General features: G+C 39.4%; 1 protein-coding gene across 3 annotated transcripts in view; it reads right to left on the bottom strand.

Annotated features, from left to right (window-relative positions):
* The window catches only part of shf (Src homology 2 domain containing F), a 133,844-nt gene that overhangs the window by 103,045 nt on the left and 8,299 nt on the right, over positions 1 to 22,500 (bottom strand). For all 3 annotated transcript variants that reach the window (XM_084409136.1, XM_084409135.1, XM_084409134.1), the window contains exon 2: positions 1,314 to 1,446. In XM_084409136.1, the coding sequence (XP_084265262.1) occupies positions 1,314 to 1,446 (133 nt within the window). The remainder of the gene's footprint in view (positions 1 to 1,313; positions 1,447 to 22,500) is intronic.

Here is a 22,500-nt window from a genome sequence, read left to right as displayed (position 1 = left end):
GTGAACAGAGTTCGGTTTGGAATATATCACGGACACTGTAGTGTATTATTATCATCTACATGTATTATTACACTGTATGTATTATCAAAAATATATCATGACATGTATTGAAAATAATAACGTAGTAGTAAAATAATAATTGTTAATAATATAATATATAACGACGGGGTTTTGTTTCATTAATACAGTGTATACTTCTTTCTTGATTTACCCTGAAAGAATGGAAGTGAACTGTGACAACATGCCCCATAGGTGCGGCTCATTGTAACATGACCATATGACAGATTCAAGTGTTATCTGATCTAATCAAAAAATATGAGGCAAACTAAAATATTTTGTCAATAAAATACAATTACTAACTTTTTTAATAATGGCATTTTTTTAATCGTTAAAAATAAACACTAATAGAATTCATAAAAAGTAAAGTATAGAATAGAATAGAATAGAATAGAATAGAATAGAATAGAATAGAATAGAATAGAATGTGTGACAACATGCCCCGCCGGCACAACTGGGATTTAAACCCTGCTAGTGTCTTCTGCTGGTTAGATCAGCATTAAAGAACAGATTGAGATTAAAATAATATCAGTTTAAATAAACACCAAAAAACGATGATGAAAAATGAACACAAGACATTTACTTTTGCTATGGATAAATAAATGTGCACTGATATCTTCCACAGATTTCTGAATTTTGGCGCCGTTTTTCTCTATATAGTGTCGATATAGTAAATACTAGTAAATGCACAAAGTTTTGTCATGCTAGCGTGTGGAAGTATATAAAACAAGTGTGTGACAACTAGCCCCGCGTTAGTTCGTGCTTGAACTGTTGGCCCTTGTGGACACCTGACATGCTCCCGTACGGCTGCGTCTTCATCCAGACAGAGAGAGACATGATCTCGAGCTCTACTGCGGTCATACAGGGATAAGCGCTGCCTCAGGAACATGCACTTCATCTGAACAGAAGCACGAGCAGCTGTTTCACACCAAATAAAGCAACACGTCGCGATCTGCAGGATGTAATTGATTGTTGTTTTTCTGTTTACAGCATTAATACAAAAAGAGGAAATTCGACACCACATTTCCAGGCCAAATGGAAGCCTTGTTTAACAGCAAGAGTGTGACTCGAGATGGATTACCAAGCGTAAATTAAGCGAGATCCCATGAGTCTAGTGCACACACTTTAACAGGCCCAGATGCATTATCATGCTTCATTATGCTCTCCCAGAAGCCACTTTAGACTTCACAATCTTCAGGCCGCACAATACAAAAGATAATGCATGAAACCACTGCATGAAAACACCCTTCTCTTACCAGCCATCATCTTCTGGGCTTCGTACGGCTCCATGTATCCGTCGTTCTCCGTCGGCTTTTCTGAGACCGTCTGGGATCCGCCGGCCTGATCCGCTGCGTCAAACGGGTCGGCGTAGTCCTCGAGGATGATGAGCTGAGAAAGATGAGAAAGATGAAACTCGTTTACATCAGGGCTGTCTATCAATTCAAATCAAACCAAATAAGTCAAAATTATGGAAGTTTGGAATCATTAAGATCTTTTAATGTTCTGAAATGAGTCTCTTCTGCTCACCAAGGCTGCATTCATTTAATCAAAAACACAGTAAAGAAGTAATGCATATCTATTTAATCACAAATATAACACAGAAAAACAAAGATAGATTGTACAATTCTAAGGGTAGTGAATGAATATCTGAGATTCATTCAATGTTCTCGTCACAAATTTGATTCATGCTTGCTAGATGATATTTTGTATAAACTAGAAACTGCCATAACACAGCGTCTGCTTTGCTTCTAGTCCTATTCGTACAATTTGTAGGACAAACTTTTCCGTCTGTATTGGGAGTTTGTCTTCCCCTCAAGCAACTTTAAACTATGGTGTCCCACAGGGCTCAGTTCTAGGTCCTTTTTTATTTTCACTTCATGTGTGTCCTTTGGCCTCAGTTTTCCCGTAAACACAACTTTTCTTTTCATCATATTGATGCTATTGACCTATAGTTGTCAAACCACCCCACCAGTTGAATGCATCATCATCTACCGTCCACAATGCCTTCACATTGGCCTATTATTGAGGTATAATCCATTTCATATTCATTCGCAATATGTATGAGGCAGTCAGTGAAGGGATTGTGGGTGGTTTGAGGGTGTGCCGTCTGACACTGAGAGAGACAAAGAGAATCAACAGAAAAGAAGTATAAACTGTTTCTCTCTGTTCACACAACATTGCACAAATACAGGCTTTGGCGCGCAAACATGTTTAATTGCAGGCCTGCTCTTATTGTAAAGGGTATTTCACACGCATGATGGTAATTAGATGCACATGACCAACGCTCTGAGATTCATTCTTTAGCCTTAGACTGTTTGTCATACTGGAATTTAGTCTCCTGCCATCACAAAGCCGTAATCAATGGATCAATCAGTGCTACAAAACACACCATTTCAAGTGAGGATGTGACAAAACAATAAGCTTCGGTACAAGGAAGTGTTGTGCTGCAATACCTTTCATCCAATGGAGCGTAAACTACCAACAATTCACAGATGCAATCCATTCAGTCACACACTGCATTCTGCAATGTTAATGCCAACTCGTGTTTAGGAAACTGTGACATAATATCCTTTTACAAAGTTGCTCATTACTTATTCATATTTTTTTATGAGTAATTCAATTTAGTATAATAGCAACACTATCAAGTCAAGTCAAGTCACATTTATTTATATAGCGCTTTTTACAGTACAGAGTTTCAAAGCAGCTTTACAGAGATAACAGGAAAATAATGCAACAAAGTTTGTTTCCTGAAGAAAATAACATCACAGTCCAGTAAGCTCAGTGATGTTTCATTTTTGTAATAAAAAAGTTATTAATTTGGTTAATATATACAGTACAGGCCAAAAGTTTGGAAACATTACTATTTTTTATGTTTTTGAAAGAGGTTTCTTCTGCTCATCAAGCCTGCATTTATTTGATCAAAAATACAGAAAAATTAAAAAAGTTATATTGTGATATATTATTACAATTTAAAATAATTGGTTTTCAATTTATTATACTTTAAATTATCATTTATTTATGTGATGCAAAGCTGAATTTTCAGGATCATTACTCCAGTCTATCACATGATCCTGATGATGATTCATTATCAAAGTTGGAAACAGTTGGAAACAGTTCTGCTGCTTAATATTTTTTCATAACCTGTGATACTTTTTTAGGATACTTTGATGAATAAAAAGTAAAAAAGAAAAAGAAAAAGAAGCACATTTTTTAAAAATAGAAATCTTCTGTAACAGCGATATACTCTACTGGTCAGTCATTTTTTTTTTCTTTCTTTTTAAAAAATAAATCAATACTTTTATTCAGCAAGGATGTGTTAAATTGATAAAAAGTGATAGTAAAGAAGATTTATATTATTATTTTTGAATAAATGCAGTTCTTTTTAACCTTTTATTCATCAAATATATTAGGCAGCAGAACTGTTTCCAACACTCATAATAAATCATCATATTAGAATGATTTCTAAAGGATCATGTGATAGACTGGAGTAATGATGCTGAAAATTCAGCTTTGCATCACAGAAATAAATGATAATTTAAAGTATAATAAATTGAAAACAAATTATTTTAAATTGTAATAATATATCACAATATTACTTTTAAAAATTTTCTGTATTTTTGATCAAATAAATGCAGGCTTGATGAGCAGAAGAAACTTCTTTCAAAAACATTAAAAATAGTAATGTTTCCAAACTGGCCTGTACTGTATATATATATATAGTTGCTCTGGAGAAAACCTTGATGACATTGTTCAGTTCTCATATAATGGTGTCAATGCCGGCAGATCAATAATATTGTTGAATATTAAATTAAATGTCCTCAACTAAGCAAGCCAAAAGCCAAAGGCAATAAAGATGAAAAAATGCAACAAAGGCGACATCTAAAAATGCTGGTGATTTTGCCCATGGCAGAAGGCAGGAGTTCAGGGATTGAGCATCTGCTGCGCTGGTCCTTGGCGGAGGTTTGGTCTTTGAACGTGGACAAATCTCTATATTCCTTTAGAGCAAAACCTCCACCGTATGAGACAGTCTGGAGCAAAACACATTCAGCAGAAGCCGGTTCACTCTGTACACAATCTACACAGACTAAAACAAATGCATTTTTAACATTCTTTGTAGAAGTTCAGTGTGTGTTTTGGAAATGAATCTCTGTAATTGTTCTCTATGGCTTGTGGTTAAAAGAAAGACAAGAGCATTACCATAATTTGAGAACTACAAATAGACCTCAGCCACACACAGAAAGGAAACCACAATGTCCCAGTCACAACTTGTTGATTCATGTTTATTGGATAAGTTAGAAACTACTATAGCACAGGGTTTGCTTTGCTTAAGGAAACCAGATCCTATCTGAAGAAGAACAGAACCTTTTCTGTAGGTTTAGAAAACGTGTCTTCCTCTCCAGCCACTTTAAACTGTGGTATCCCACAGGGCTCCGTTCTGGGTCCTGCAGTGTCATATTTTCACTACATGTGTGTTATGTTTGTTAGGGCTGAACGATATATCGTTTTAGCATCGATATCGTGATATCGTAATAGTCACGTCACAGGATGTGCGATGTCAAGTATAGGGATCGTAGTTGATCCGTGATCCGTATGGACCAGGGTGTATTAATCCGTATTAATTGCTAAGTTTAACCGCCATATAGACTGAAAGTTTATTATTTGCATGTGTTTTAGGATCTATTAGTTTAAACATTCAAGCAATTTTAAACCATTCAAGTGCCAGAAGACGAGAAAGAACTTAATTCGAACACCAAATTCAGCTCTCTTTAGGGGTTTTCACAACCTCTTCATAGTTTCTACAGCTAATGGCAGAAGTACCCACTTTTTGGCATGTTGGCACCACAGGAACTGGGAACGGATGTAGTACTAGGAACTAAATTAGCTCCTACTTCAGAGTAGGGTATAACCCAGCACAATAGGAACTATCAGTGAGGTAATTGTACGTTGATTGGTCGAACACATGCACCCGCCATTTTTAAAAAGCCATGTAAACGCACACAGTTTACTCTCCAATAAACATACCGAAAGCCCCTTTTCACGTCTATCTGTGCTTGTATGGACGCATACATACACAATTATGTCAAAATGTCCGTCTCGGTGAGTATCCAGGTAAACACAGTCGCTTATGTCTTAAGTGAACGTACAACTATGATGTGTATCAGTATATTGGATCCGTGCATTCGGTCTTAAAGTGACGGTAGCCTAATAAACCTGCTGCTGTCTGTGTCATTAATGTTATTCAAATAACAAAATACAAAGAGAAAATCACTTGTGTAGCTTTAACAAAAAATTATTTAATTTAATTTATAGAGTGAAGACTATGTGTCTTCTATGTAACTGTGTGTATTTTACATTTGGTTATTCAATTTCTGTCCCAGAACGCTGTTAGAAAAACACAAAGCACTGTTTATTTGATTTGTATGTTTGTTCTCTTGTATTTATCTATGCTTGTAATTTGCTTATTATTTTCTATGCAGATTCACTCCGCCACAAAATCACTCTTTCTTTACAAATAGAGCTATTCAAGTCATCTGGTGAAATTGTTTTAATATCACAATATATAATCGCAGAAAAACTAAATATTACAACGTCAGTTTTTTCCAATATCGTGCAGCCCTTTTTTATGCTAATGACTCACAGATGTAAACCACTCAAACCAGGTAAACGTACAGTATAATCATCTACTCTACACAATTACAGCATGGAAGAGGTTAAATATTGGTTGGGGAGAAGCCTGCTTCATGATGATAAGAGGGAATGCGTTATATCTGGCCCTACTAAGTCAATCAATGAGATCTGCAATTGATCCTCTTCCATTTTGATTAAGGCATCTCACCATGTAAAAATAGCATAATATACTTGCTCTTTCCTTGTCCTTCACAACTGTAACTCTCTCAGTACCATCTGCCCTGAAACCCTTCCAGAATGCAGATGCCACTCTTCTGACAGACAACAACAATGAGGATAATCTCACACAAGCCCTGGCTTTTCTCCACTGGCTTCCGTTCCGCATTGAGTTCAAGGTGCAACAGTTTGCTTTCCTTTACATGGCTGGCTTAACACCACAATATATTGCTGATTTTTTCACGCCTCTGAGATATTCAAGTCAAAATGTTCTCTGTCTGTTAGTGTTGTAGTCCAGACCACCTAAACCAAGACCGAGAACAGATTTTGTTAAGACCAACACAAGAAGACCAACACCAGGGCAGGGCGAGACCGAATCAAGACCAAGAAAAAAAGAAGATCTCATTCAAGTACTTTTTTTGCAATCATATCTTACATTTTTGGGTGCATTTGTATTCAATTTTGGTAACATTTGTGACATAAATCTGCATTCAATTCTGACCCGGCAGAACAGTAACAAACACAATTATGTTAGAAATAAGTTGCATAAACATAATAAGTTGCGAACTGATTGCATCTGAAGCAGGAAGTCTTATATCCAAACACATTAATAATGTTAAATAAATCAGGCAATGCACTGGCAATTTAGTGATATTCCCGTAGTTGTGGTCTTGACCGGTCTTGAAATAAAATCCAGAGTCGTCTTAGTCTGAGACCGAGACAAGACCTTCAAAAAATGGTCTCAAGACCAAGACCAAGACCTGTCTCGCGTACTACACCGCTACTGTCCCCAATTCTGGAATAATCATCCACACATTATATTAGGGATGCACCAATATCAATAATTTGGCCGATACCGATAACCGATTCCCGATATCATTTATATTTTAAAGCTGATAACCGATATATTGGCCAATAAATCAATTTTTTATATATATATATATATATATATTTATATATCATTTTTGAGAGCCTGATTAAAAAACAAAAGTGTGCCCCAAAAAAAGCCATGACCAAAACACACAATTATAATGATGTTCTGATCATAACTTTATGTAGCCGATATGACAGACTTGTGCTCTGGCACGCAATTCAAAACCATCATGTTGAACAGTCTGAGCTGTAAGAAGTAATACATTATTGATCTGATTTAATATATCGCCCACATTTCCTTACCGGGACGATAACGATAACATTAAAAATGAACATATATCGAACGATACCGATATGGTGACTGATCATCCCTACATTATATACATCAGATCTTCTTCTAGATGAAATACAAGTTAAATAAAACATTTATAATTAAAGAAAAAAACTTGAATAATAACTTAAGTATAATAATGAATTGAAAGAAAGAGTAAAGAGAAAGCAGGAAAATATGAAATGAAGGGATTTGGTCCAGGACATTGGTCACTGAAACGGATTGAAAACAGAATTGGGTCGTACACACAATTACAAAACAAATACACCACTATCATGACCTGAACAAATAATCATTCTCAAACAACTTTCTCAAAAACAATGATGCAACCACTCAAACCAGACCGGCCGAAGCGTTTATAATGACTTCCAAAGTCGACCTACAAATGGCTTACTTATTACTGCTTCTTCACAAAAAAGTGGGAAAGCAAGAAGTATTTTAACATCAAACATAGAGAAGAAGAAAAAAAACTCTTCATAACCTAAAACCCACAATTAGGATTTTAAAACCAAGTTTTCTGGAAAGGCAGCATTTTTCTAAGTTTAAGGTATGAGGGGTTGCAGAGCAGGAACACATATCATCATCTCTCGGAGTAATTACAGGCTGTTCCTCTGTGTGCTGCGGGATCGAGAACCAGCTTCAACATCAACTTTACTTTCCTACCACAGATAAAGTTCCTGCAAAACATCACCGTTAATCTAAAACCTTCACGGCACAATGATAGATTTTAGAAACTACAATTCCTTCCTGCGTCAGAGCCGTTCTCCGCCTGAAGCCGGCGTGTTCAGTCCCTCGTCAGACCCAGTGTTTACAGAGGCGAGAGTGAACCCAAACCACACGAAACACTGGAGCTAAAAGCAGAAAGCCGTCAGAGAACACAGCAGCAGTGCCTCATGGGATCCTGGGACTGAAGCACACACACCACCATAGCATGCGTTCCCCATTCCTGCATGTGCACTGGGCACGGACCATGCTAACAGTATCAAGAAGATTTAATGGGATTCTATATAGAAACCTGGAGGTCGTGCCTCTGTTTTAAACAACACTTCAGGCCAATGAGGTTCTAATAAGGAGAAACGTTTCATACTTTCATGTTTAACAGGTTATTTATTTTTATAGTATGTTTACGAGCTGTTTAATTCATACAATTTAACTGAAACAAAATTAGAAATGAATTAAAACAAAATGGGTTAATTAACTAAATCCATAAAATGATTGTAAGAAATGACAGCAGATCATGTGACCGGTGGACAGCAGATCATGTGACCGGTGGACAGCAGATCATGTGACCGGTGGACAGGTGGACAGCAGATCATGTGACGGTGGACAGCAGATCATGTGACAGGTGGACAGCAGATCATGTGACCGGTGGACAGGTGGACAGCAGATCATGTGACCGGTGGACAGGTGGACAGCAGATCATGTGACCGGTGGACAGCAGATCATGTGACGGTGGACAGCAGATCATGTGACAGGTGGACAGCAGATCATGTGACCGGTGGACAGCAGATCATGTGACCGGTGGACAGGTGGACAGCAGATCATGTGACGGTGGACAGCAGATCATGTGACAGGTGGACAGCAGATCATGTGACCGGTGGACAGCAGATCATGTGACAGGTGGACAGCAGATCATGTGACCGGTGGACAGCAGATCATGTGACAGGTGGACAGCAGATCATGTGACCGGTGGACAGGTGGACAGCAGATCATGTGACGGTGGACAGCAGATCATGTGACAGGTGGACAGCAGATCATGTGACCGGTGGACAGGTGGACAGCAGATCATGTGACCGGTGGACAGGTGGACAGCAGATCATGTGACCGGTGGACAGCAGATCATGTGACGGTGGACAGCAGATCATGTGACAGGTGGACAGCAGATCATGTGACGGTGGACAGCAGATCATGTGACCGGTGGACAGGTGGACAGCAGATCATGTGACGGTGGACAGCAGATCATGTGACAGGTGGACAGCAGATCATGTGACCGGTGGACAGCAGATCATGTGACAGGTGGACAGCAGATCATGTGACCGGTGGACAGGTGGACAGCAGATCATGTGACCGGATGACAGCAGATCATGTGACAGGTGGACAGCAGATCATGTGACCGGTGGACAGCAGATCATGTGACCGGTGGACAGCAGATCATGTGACCGGTGGACAGGTGGACAGCAGATCATGTGACCGGATGACAGCAGATCATGTGACAGGTGGACAGCAGATCATGTGACCGGTGGACGGCAGATCATGTGACCGGTGGACAGCAGATCATGTGACCGGTGGACAGCAGATCATGTGACCGGTGGACAGCAGATCATGTGACCGGTGGACAGCAGATCATGTGACCGGTGGACAGCAGATCATGTGACCGGTGGACAGCAGATCATGTGACCGGTGGACAGCAGATCATGTTACAGGTGGACAGCAGATCATGTGACCGGTGGACGGCAGATCATGTGACCGGTGGACGGCAGATCATGTGACCGGTGGACGGCAGATCATGTGACCGGTGGACGGCAGATCATGTGACCGGTGGACGGCAGATGTCCTCTAGAGTGAGGAACGACATCACAGTTTTTCTCAGATATTTCCTGGAGTAAGTGGCAGACGCTGTGACGCTCTGGGCTTTATAGAGGACACTAGCTGGAAATATGGACTTATTATAAAGCAAGGACAAACAAGCATCAAGCACAGGACAGACTGAGACCCTTCGCCATCTCTCAGTCCCACATGGGAAGCCAGTCGAAAAGCGTGTGTTAATGTTGTGGTTTCAGTGGGGCTGTTTGGCTCTGACACACGTCAAGGGCAGCCTTGGACTCGATCTCAGTCCACAGACCTCCAGCTTTATCTGACTCACACAGAGCGATCCCGAGCGATCCCAGGCGATCCCGGGCGATCCCGAGCGCTCCTTCCAGAACTCAGCTGATATACAGACATTCAGGAGAGAGAGAGTGAGGACAATCCCAATCATGCATTCAAACTTCTTTAGCAAACTTACATCTATGAACAAAGATATGTTAGGCATGCAGAAGTATAAATGTACACTGCAAATACAATTTAACGCAAAATGAATGGCTGAAAAATGTTTTGCTTGTTTTCTTCTAAATTAAATATATTTGCATAATGCGTATGAAATTAACATCTGAGAAGTTCACAATGGAATTTATTTGTTAATTGATTTATTTGAAATCACATTCAAATGTCTTTACCACAGATTGTACTATGAATGAAGGTCTTATGTAATAAAGTCCACAGAAAGACATTAACACAGACTGGACTAATGCATAGTGAGATATTTGCATAATGCATATGAAACTAACGAAGCTGAGAAGTTCACATAATGGAACTTATTAATTGATTTATTCAACAGCTAAATATTTGTTTTACATTTTTTAATTTACATTAAAATATTTTTCCGATGGCATTTTGAATCACCGTCCCCTCGTCACTCAGAACTCGTGTTTGAGGATATTAAACGGTCATTAATTAAAAAGATTAATAAGAGGAAAGACTAACTGTAGTACAACAATAGCTGGAATGTGTAGTTATTATCCTCCACCCTCTGAACCTGTGTGTGTGTGTGTGTGTGTGTGTGTGTGTGTGTGTGTGTGTGTGTGTGTGTGTGTGTGTGTGTGTGTGTGTGTGTGTGAGTGAGTGAGTGAGTGAGTGAGTGAGTGAGTGAGTGAGTGAGTGAGTGAGTGAGTGATTGAGTGTGAGTGTGTGTGTGTGTGTGTGTGTGTGTGTGAGTGAGTGAGTGAGTGAGTGAGTGTGAGTGAGTGTGTGTGTGTGAGAACCAGACTTGTCATGAGAGTGAAACTGGAGCAGAGCTTCGCTACACAAGCCCTCGGGAACACGCTGGGGAAAGCAGCCCTGCAGGATTATTCCCGGTCTAAGATCAGGATCAGGAATCGTGTGAGGAAAGCTTGAGTAACAGCGATGACACTAAAGTCAGGCTTGACTTACATCAACACGAGGTGTGTGTTTTACTGCACATTCTGCTTTTGAAATGAGCATAAGATAAAGTACCTCAGAAAAACAAAACAATTAACAATAAAAAAAAAAAAATTATTATAAAAAAAATAAAATATTGAATTAAATTGTATGAAATATACTATATAAATTAAATTAACTGTTTCTACAGTAATATTATAATAATATACAGTGCAATGCATAAGTGAATACACCCATGCTAAAGTTGACTAAAAAGAGGAATAAAAAATCATATTTTGGAAATTGAACTTAATGCCTTAATTTAAAAAATGAGGAAAAATCCAACCTTTAAGGACACCAATTTTCTTTGTGAATGAACAATGTATCGTAAATAAATAAATGTTCTTCCTTAAATTACATGGTGCATAAGTGAGTACACCCCTATGTTAAATTCCCATAGAGGCAGGCAGATTTTTATTTTTAAGTATTTTTTTTTATTTTTGTTTAGGATACTATGCATCCTGATAAAGTTCCCTTGGCCTTTGGAATTAAAATAGCCCCACATCATCACATAGCCTTCACCATACCTAGAGATTGGCATGGGGTACTTTCCATAAGATCATCTCTCAATGCAAATCAAACTAGCTTTTAGGCTAACTGAAATAAAATCATGCCAATCTCTAGGTATGGTGAAGGCTATGTGATGATGTGGGGCTATTTTAATTCCAAAGGCCAAGGGAACTTTATCAGGATGCATAGTATCCTAAAAAAAAATTAAAAAAAATACTTAAAAATAAAAATCTGCCTGCCTCTATGGGAATTTAACATAGGGGTGTACTCACTTATGCACCATGTATTTTAAGGAAGAACATTTATTTATTTACGATACATTATTCATTCACAAAGAAAATTGGTGTCCTTAAAGGTTGGATTTTTCCTAATTTTTTTAATTAAGGCATTAAGTTCAATTTCCAAAATATGATTTTTTATTCCTCTTTTTAGTCAACTTTAGCATGGGTGTATTCACTTATGCATAGCACTGTATATAAAAGCACATTTACATTTACATATTTGTAATAATTGAATACATAATTGAATTTACATAACCCCGCCCCCGGGAACGCGATTTATAGATGATCAAGACAGAATATGCTAATCAATGACTAGAAGATAACTACACATAAGCTTCATAACTTCATCAACTAACCATTCAGAAATGTCCTGTTGCTTCTACATGTTGTCACTTCTTCTTGAGTCTCTCCATCATTGTCTGACTCCGGTTTGAACATAAAAGGCTGAATGTTTTTGACATGTTCAGTGTGTGTGTGCGTGAGGTAAAAGGACACAAGCAGTTGAAGCTCCGCCCCCTGTGCCGGGAGCAGCGGCTCATTTGCATTTAAAGGAACAGACACAAAAACTGTGCGTTTTTGCTCACCCTCAAAAAGTGACAATTTTAACATGCTATATAAAAATATCTGTGGGGTATTTTGAGCTAAAACTTCACACACACACTCTGGGGACATCAGAGACTTATTTTACATCTTTTGAAAAGGGCATTATACCACCCCTTTAAAAAATATATGTATTTATTAAAAACAATTAAATAAATGTATAAAATAAAAAATAAATTTTAAAAATAAGTTAAAATAATTGTTTATAATGTCTCTAATTCTAGTAATATTATTATATATATATATATATATATATATAAATGTAATAAAAAATTATTAATTTAAATAAATATGTATATTATGTTTCTGCTAAAACATCTTCAGCAATATTATTATAATAACAATTATACTGAAAAAAATGTACGGTTTTGAATGACCATTAATAAAGAAAGTGTAGTTCCAGTGTCTACCAGCAGGGCAGATCAAGGATTCTGGCATCGGCACGACTCCTGACAGCGACTCACGAACGGACAGATCGCAGGAAACTTCTGTCAGCCGTTACACAGAAATATGTATTTCTGTATCGAGCAGAACCGTGTTGGCTCATTTCAACAGACACAAATCATGCAATCTCCATTAAAGGGAAATGAATTCGGAAAGCAATTAACATGAAGAACGCAGGGTAATTGAAGCCAAATTGAAGTCTTTCTTCTCCTCTCCTCTCATCTCACTCCGTCCATCCCTGAAATCTGACAGCCTTTGAGGGCCATACATTTGACTTGGATCCACAACCTGTAATTCTCACACAGTTCAGATTACTCCTGCGTTTGTTGCTCCGAGCCGATCTCCGGCTTGACGTTTCTCCTGATAACAGCATCCCGGCTGTCAGAGTTCCCAACACCGGAGGCTGAAAGAGCAGGAATGATGGAAGAGAGAGAGAGGGACTGACGTTGATGATTTACGTGTGGATCCGCAGGGATTTCAGCGACGGATAACCTAATCGGACCCGAGGCTTAGTGGCACGATTGCATTAAGGGCCGTTTCAAAGGGGCCCTTTCTGCTGCTGTTGTGCTTTTCCCGGAAACGCTTTGTGAAGCTGCGATCAAATCTAATGAGAAGGGCCCGCTGAGGGGCCAATCGACCTCGACACAAACCTGCTCGCAGCGAGAGAGAGAGAGAGAGAGAGAGAGAGAGAGAGAGAGAGAGAGAGAGAGAGAGAGAGAGAGAGAGAGAGAGAGAGAGAGAGAGAGAGACTGAACTGGACCAGAAAAACACATCCTAGGTCTGATAAACAAGCCGAGACCGAGTGTTTGTGCTTTAAGCTCCTCAAGAGATTAAAGGAAAAATGCTTGCATTACATTTCTTGACACCAAACACACTCTCTCTGTTATACAGTAGCATAATATGCATTGGGTCATTTAAAAAACATCAAAAGATATGAGGTATAATCCACAGACTATAAAACTGAAACTAATTTTCAGCGGATTCAGGGCCTGATGCGTTCGAGTCTTCAGAGTCATCGTTTGATCCGGGTTTGTACCGAGGGGCCAGACGACTGGAGGCCAATTACTCCAATTTTGGATATAAGTATCAGTATAACACATACTATTAAATTACTTAATTGTGATTATTATTAGATATTGTGCATATATTGTGTATACAATATATTGTGTATTTTACACTTATTTTAGCATCAGATGCAATAGTGCATTTGTGGACCAGTATGCACTGATGAAATTCAAGAAATGTCAGGATTATATTTCAAACCAAAAATATAATCTCTGTATAAAAATGTAACTCTCTTTACACCCCATGTGTTTTGCTTATATAATTTATTAGCAATCAAAATTAAGTGAAATCAAATTTCAAGTGCATCGAATTTCACACAGCTTGCAAGCAAAAGTGATTTTTATGTCACTTCGAGAAGTTGTTAACGGAGCCATTGATCATGTGCCACGAGTCATTCATCAGACTTGAGCAGAGGAACACGAGAACACGAGAAAACATGGACACATGGTCAAATGGACACGAGAACACGACAACACATGAGAACCGAGAATAAAAACACGAGAACAACACGAGAACACAAGAACACAAGAACAACACGAGAACACGAGAACATGAGAACATGAGAACATGAGAACATGAGAACATGAGAAAACAAGAACACGAGAACACAAGAACAACACGAGAACACGAGAACACGAGAACATGAGAACCGAGAATAAAAACACGAGAACAACATGTGAACACGAGAACAACATGTGAACACGAGAACACAACAAAACGTGAACACGAGAACAAAAGAACAACACAAGAACACGAGAACATATGAACACGAGAAGAACACGAGAAGAACACATGAACACAAGAACACAACAAAACGTGAACACGAGAACAACACATGAACACAAGAACACGTGAACACAACAACACGAGAAGAACACATGAACACTAGAACACAACAACACGTGAACACGAGAACAACACATGAACACAAGAACACGTGAACACAAGAACACGAGAACAACATGAGAAGAACACGTGAACACTAGAACACAACAACACGTTAACACAAGAACAACACATGAACACAAAAACACGTGAACGTGAACACGAGAACAACATGAACACGAGAACACAAGAACAACACATGAACACAACAACACATGAACACAAGAACACGTGAATATGTGAACAAGAGAACACAAGAACACCATGTGAACACAAGAACAACAAGAGAACAACACGAGAACACGAGAACAACACGAGAACACGAGAACCGAGAATAAAAACACGAGAACAACAAGAACACAAGAACAACACGAGAACAACACAAGAACACGAGAACACAAGAACAACACGAGAACATGAGAACCGAGAATAAAAACACGAGAACAACAAGAGAACAACACGAGAACACGAGAACAACACGAGAACAACACAAGAACACGAGAACAACACGAGAACATGAGAACCGAGAATAAAAACACGAGAACAACAAGAGAACAACACGAGAACACAAGAACAACACGAGAACAACACAAGAACACGAGAACACGAGAACAACACGAGAACACGAGAACCGAGAATAAAAACACGAGAACAACACGTGAACACGAGAACACAAGAACAACACGAGAACACGGGAACCGAGAATAAAAACACGAGAACAACACGAGAACACAAGAACACAAGAACAACACAAGAACACGTGAACATGTGAACACGAGAACACCATGTGAACACAAGAACAACAAGAACACAAGAACAACACGAGAACAACACAAGAACACAAGAACAACACGAGAACACGAGAACCGAGAATAAAAACACGAGAACAACATGTGAACACAAGAACAACACGAGAACAACACAAGAACACAAGAACACAAGAACACAAGAACAACACGAGAACAACACAAGAACACAAGAACAACACGAGAACATGAGAACCGAGAATAAAAACACGAGAACAACATGTGAACACGAGAACAAGAGAACAACACGAGAACATGAGAACAACACAAGAACACGAGAACACAAGAACAACACGAGAACATGAGAACCGAGAATAAAAACACGAGAACATGTGAACACGAGAACACGAGAACAACACGAGAACAACACGAGAACAACACAAGAACACAAGAACAACACGAGAACAACACGAGAACAACACGAGAACAACATGTGAACACAAGAACAACACGATAACAACATGAGAACAACATGTGAACACGAGAACACATGAACACGTGAACACGCCGTCGGTGTATGAGTGAGTGAGTGAATGGGTGAATGTGAGGCTATGTAAAGCGCTTTGGTGGCCATAGGTCTGTGAAAGCGCTATATAAATGCAGTCCATTTACCATTTACATGAACACGTGAACACGAGAACACATGAACACATGAACACGAGAAACAAGAGAACAACATGTAAACAAGAACACGTGAACACGAGAACAACATGAGAAGAACACGACAAGAACACATGAACACAAGAACACGAGAACAACAAGAGAACACGAGAACACGAGAACAACACATGAACGCGAGAATAACAAGAGAACACGAGAACAACACGTGAACACGAGAACAACACATGAACACAAGAACACGAGAACAACACATGAACACAAGAACACGAGAACAACAAGAGAACACGAGAACAACACATGAACACGAGAACAACACATGAACACAAGAACACGAGAATAACAAGAGAACACGAGAACAACACGTGAACACGAGAACACGAGAACAACACATGAACACAAGAACACGAGAACAACAAGAGAACACGAGAACAACACATGAACACATGAACACGAGAACAACACATGAACACAAGAACACGAGAACACGAGAACAACACGTGAACACGAGAACACGAGAACACGAGAACAACACGTGAACACGAGAACAACACATGAACACATGAACACAAGAACACGAGAACAACACATGAACACAAGAACACGAGAACAACACATGAACACAAGAACACGAGAACAACAAGAGAACACGAGAACAACACATGAACACATGAACACATGAACACGAGAACAACACATGAACACAAGAACACGAGAACAACACATGAACACGAGAACACGAGAACACGAGAACACGAGAACACGAGAACAACACGTGAACACGAGAACAACACATGAACACATGAACACAAGAACACAAGAACAACACATGAACACAAGAATACGAGAACAACACATGAACACAAGAACACGAGAACACGAGAACAACACGTGAACATGAGAACAACACATGAACACATGAACACAAGAACAACACATGAGCACAAGAACACGAGAACAACACATGAACACATGAACACGAGAACAACACATGAACACAAGAATACGAGAACAACACATGAACACATGAACACAAGAATACGAGAACAACACATGAACACAAGAACACGAGAACACGAGAACAACACGTGAACACGAGAACAACACATGAACACAAGAACACGAGAACAACAAGAGAACACGAGAACAACACATGAACACATGAACACGAGAACAACACATGAACACAAGAACACGAGAACAACACATGAACACGAGAACACGAGAACACGAGAACACGAGAACAACACGTGAACACGAGAACAACACATGAACACATGAACACAAGAACACAAGAACAACACATGAACACAAGAATACGAGAACAACACATGAACACAAGAACACAAGAACACGAGAACACGAGAACACGAGAACACGAGAACAACACGTGAACACGAGAACAACACATGAACACATGAACACAAGAACAACACATGAGCACAAGAACACGAGAACAACACATGAACACATGAACACAAGAACACGAGAACAACACATGAACACAAGAATACGAGAACAACACATGAACACATGAACACAAGAATACGAGAACAACACATGAACACGAGAACACGAGAACACGAGAACACGAGAACACGAGAACAACACGTGAACACGAGAACACGAGAACAACACATGAACACAAGAACACGAGAACAACACATGAACACGAGAACACGAGAACACGAGAACAACACGTGAACACGAGAACAACACATGAACACATGAACACAAGAACACAAGAACAACACATGAACACAAGAATACGAGAACAACACATGAACACGAGAACACGAGAACACGAGAACAACACGTGAACACGAGAACAACACATGAACACATGAACACAAGAACAACACATGAGCACAAGAACACGAGAACAACACATGAACACATGAACACAAGAACACGAGAACAACACATGAACACAAGAATACGAGAACAACACATGAACACATGAACACAAGAATACGAGAACAACACATGAACACAAGAACACGAGAACACGAGAACACGAGAACACGAGAACAACACGTGAACACGAGAACAACACATGAACACATGAACACATGAACACAAGAACACGAGAACAACACATGAACACAAGAACACGAGAACAACACATGAACACATGAACACAAGAACACGAGAACAACACATGAACACGAGAACAACACATGAACACAAGAACACGAGAACAACACGTGAACAACAAGAGAACACGAGAACACGTGAACACGAGAACAACACATGAACACAAGAACACGAGAACAACACGTGAACACGAGAACAACAAGAGAACACATGAACACATGAACACGTGAACACGAGAACACGAGAAGCAGAAACACCCGCGACCCTCGACCCTCGACCTCACAGCGACTCCTGCTCGCAACACCGGGAAATAAAGCATTATGGAGCCGAAGCTGCACATCATTTATAGAGGATCTATTCTGCTGTTTCCCTTCTTCATCTTTCTTCAGTGTGTAATGTTGCTGTATTCTCTATATCAGTGTCAGTGTTTCTGAACTCCTGAAACGCCTCCACTGTAGTCTTGAGTTTCTTCCCGGGAACGAACACGTCACAATATTCCTCATTATAATAATTCATCCGCAGAATAAAGGGGCGGGGCCTGGTTGAGTTAGTTAGTAGTGTGTTAAACTGGCGGTTATGGTAAGGGGCGGGGCATTTCCCAAACACACTCGAAGCGCTCGACCAATCAAAACACACTGCTCCAGCCGACCAATCAGAGCACAGTGTGCTTTTCAGAAGGAGGGGCTTCATAGAGACAGGAAGTAAACAGAGCGTTACTGACAGACTGGGAAGAGAGGAGCCGCAACAATGGAGAATATGAGGAGAATAATCAACATTCAAGCAGGAAAACCTGTTCTAGTAGAGAAACAACATCAAGACTTGTAATAGGGCTACTTTAAATTTCAGCCTGAACACATTCTTGATCTTCTCATTTAGACGGACGCTTCGTTCTGCTTCTTTCCTCAGTCTCGTGACATCAGCTAACCGAAGCGTTATTCTCTCGGCCAGAGACCCCGACTGGACGCGACTCAGGAAGATTACAGCACTATTAATACAGCACAGATATTCAAGATTAAACACCAGGGAACGCTTGACAAAATCCAATTTCCTTTCACCTCGCCGAAAGATTTGAGTTTGATTTTTAGAGGGAAAACTGAGACAGAAGCAGGAAAAGAAAATGGAATAATGTATATATATATATATATATATATATATATATATATGTATAATGCGCACTCATATTTCAGCATATGGTGTGTGTGTGCTTCACTCTTATTTTAGCACCTTTAAATATGATGCATTATACAAATATTTTAATGTATTAATTATACCGGTAACACTTTACAATAAGGTTCATTAGTTAGCATTAGTTAACTACCTTAGTTAAAATGAACTAAGAATGAACAACACTTCTTCAGCATTTATTAATCTTAGTTAATATTAATTTCAACATTTACTAATACTTTATTAAAATCAAAGGTTGTATTTGTTAACATTAGTTAATGCGCCGTGAACTAACATGAACAAACAATGAACAGCTGTATTTGTATTAACTAACTAACATTAACAAAGATTAATAAATACAGTAACAAATGTATTGCTCATTGTTAGTTCATGTTAGTTAACACATTAACTAATGTTAAATAATGCATTTTATTGTAAAGTGTTACCATTATACCTTATAATGCATTGTATTATCACATGAATAATTGCATCCACAGTTATAAGACATTATAATAGTTGTCTAATCATTGTTACACCTTATAATGCATTATAACAGATGACAAACAACTTATGTCAGATGTAACAAGAAATCTGCAATATTATAATGCATTTTAACTTTGGTTACAGTGATTTATGAACAGATATGAATACCTTTATAATGCATTATATAATGAAAGTTCAGTGTTACCAACATGTTTTTCATGCAAAGTCTTTAGTGGTGAAATGCATGCATACTTCTTGAGATTGGCTCAGTTGTTCTGGCTCTATTACTCTGAGCTGCAGCTCAACAGTCGCTGTGTACGACAGGAAAACGAGCATGAAGTGAGTGAGGTCAGCGTGAGGATCTCTTGATTACAAGCGGAAACAGTATGACCTCAGCAGGACCTCAGTCGACCCCTGGAGAGAAGCGAGAGAATCGAGACGAGACGGGTGGAGGCACACATCCACGACACGGGGCTTTCCAGCAACCTGCGCCAAAGAGGATTCTGGGAAAAACATGATTTGCAATGCATCGGCTCAGAATGAGATGAAGTGGAGTGATCCGTAAACGATCAGCGCGGAGATGCTAGGAGGTGTGCTAACCGCTAACAGCTAACCGCTCCCTGTCTATTTCAGGGTGCAAGATTGGACTTGCCCAGTCAAAAGGGATTGTCAGGGAGTTGTAAACACTTCCTGTCAGGAAGAGAGCACTTCCTCAATCCTGGAGCAACAGCATTCAGACGTTTTCCAGTCACGTCTCTGACTTCAGCCACAGCGAAACTACCAGATGAAAATGACTGAATCAGTATCATTACCTCTTAAAAACAGCATGCGTTCTGACTGACCCCTAAAGTAGGGTTCATGGCATTGGAATCTTCTTTAAAATGTCCATTATAACTAACAAGCCTGTGTTTGTTTTATTTAAAGTAAGATCCTCCTACGCAAGCTTGAGTAAAACAGCAACATTATGCCTGATTACAGGCTGAACGCGGGATCAGAGAGTGTGTTATTTCTCCCACGAGGCCCTCGATTGGCTCACCTTTACTGTAATATTCCCAGAGGAGAGACGTTCAAACCTAAAATAATTGCAATCTTCTTTAAAATGTTTATTATAACTAACAAGCCTGTGTTTAAAAAAAAAAAAAAAGTCAAAACTTGCACCTTGAAATCTATTTCAAAGTTTGCGTTCTCGATCACCAAACACTGTTGTGTGCAAATGAACGGCCAGAACACATTAAAGGTTTTCGTAAGTTAATAACTAATGATGTTTGCAATGGAAGTGAATCAGTCAAAACTAACTTTATCTGGACAATAACTTTATTCTAGATCTGCTGTAAAGCCTAAACTATCTGTTACTGTAATCTCCTGTTATCACTGTAAAGCTGCTGTGAAACACTCTATATTGTTAGAAGCGCTGTATAAATGAAGGAGACTCGACTGACTTGTTAGTTTTATTTAAAGCCAGATCCTCCTACACTTCCACAGGGATCAGAGAGTGTGTTCTTCCTCCCACGAGGCCCTCGATCGGCTCACCTTTACTGTAATATTCCCACAGACTAACCGTGAGGAGGAGAAGTCGACTATTGCAGGGCAAGAAGAGGAGAAGAGAGTAATGAGAGACTGAGAAGCGTTTATGCAGTCGCAGGCGATCGAGTGACCGCACATGGAAGAGCAGACCGAGGTTTCATTCGTTTCTTTTTGACTAAAGTGTTAAATTAAACATTTTTGCCCACCGGTGAAGAACAAAGACCAAACCCTGAGCCAAACACTGGTCTGAGATCTGCTGGTCTCACACTCGTCCCGACTGACACCCGGCGACCTGTTTTAAGGATCTAAGCGCATGGTCTAACTTTTGCTAGTTTAACGACGGGAAAAATGGTCGGCGCTCCCGGCGCTGGTCTAAGAGGGTCGTCTCTATTCTCTTAATGAGTAATGGGTGTGTTTCGGGTGTAACGTGTAATAAACCAATCAGAGTCTCGTCTCCCATTCCCTGTTGCGCTTGCGATTCACTATTTACATGGAGGAATTAGCAAGTGGAAAAACTTAACACTTCTCTAGCGAGGAAACGGATCTGCTCGTGTGTGTGTGTGTGTGTGTGTGTGTGTGTGTGAGGTTAAAGGTTAAAGCAGGACCATCTACAGGACAAGCCGGATTCCACCATATCTTTATGTAAACAATATTAATCTTTTACATTGTAATCCTTTCTTGTGTAATAAGAGTGTGTGTGTGTGTGTGTGTGTGTGTGTATGTGTAATAAGAGAGTGCGTGTGTGTTTGTAATAAGCAGTGTTTGTGTGTGTGTGTGTGTGTGTGTGTGTGTGTGTGTGTGTGTGTGTGTGTGTGTGTGTAATAAGAGAGTGTGTGTGTGTGTTTGTAATAAGCAGTGTTTGTGTGTGTGTGTGTGTGTGTGTGTGTGTGTGTGTAATAAGAGAGTGTGTGTGTGTTTGTAA

This window comes from Rutilus rutilus, assembly GCF_951802725.1.
Source record: "Rutilus rutilus genome assembly, chromosome: 5".
Lineage (NCBI taxonomy): Eukaryota > Metazoa > Chordata > Actinopteri > Cypriniformes > Leuciscidae > Rutilus > Rutilus rutilus.
The sequence above is the reverse complement of the archived record's forward strand: the minus strand, read 5'-3'. Positions and strand labels throughout refer to the sequence as shown.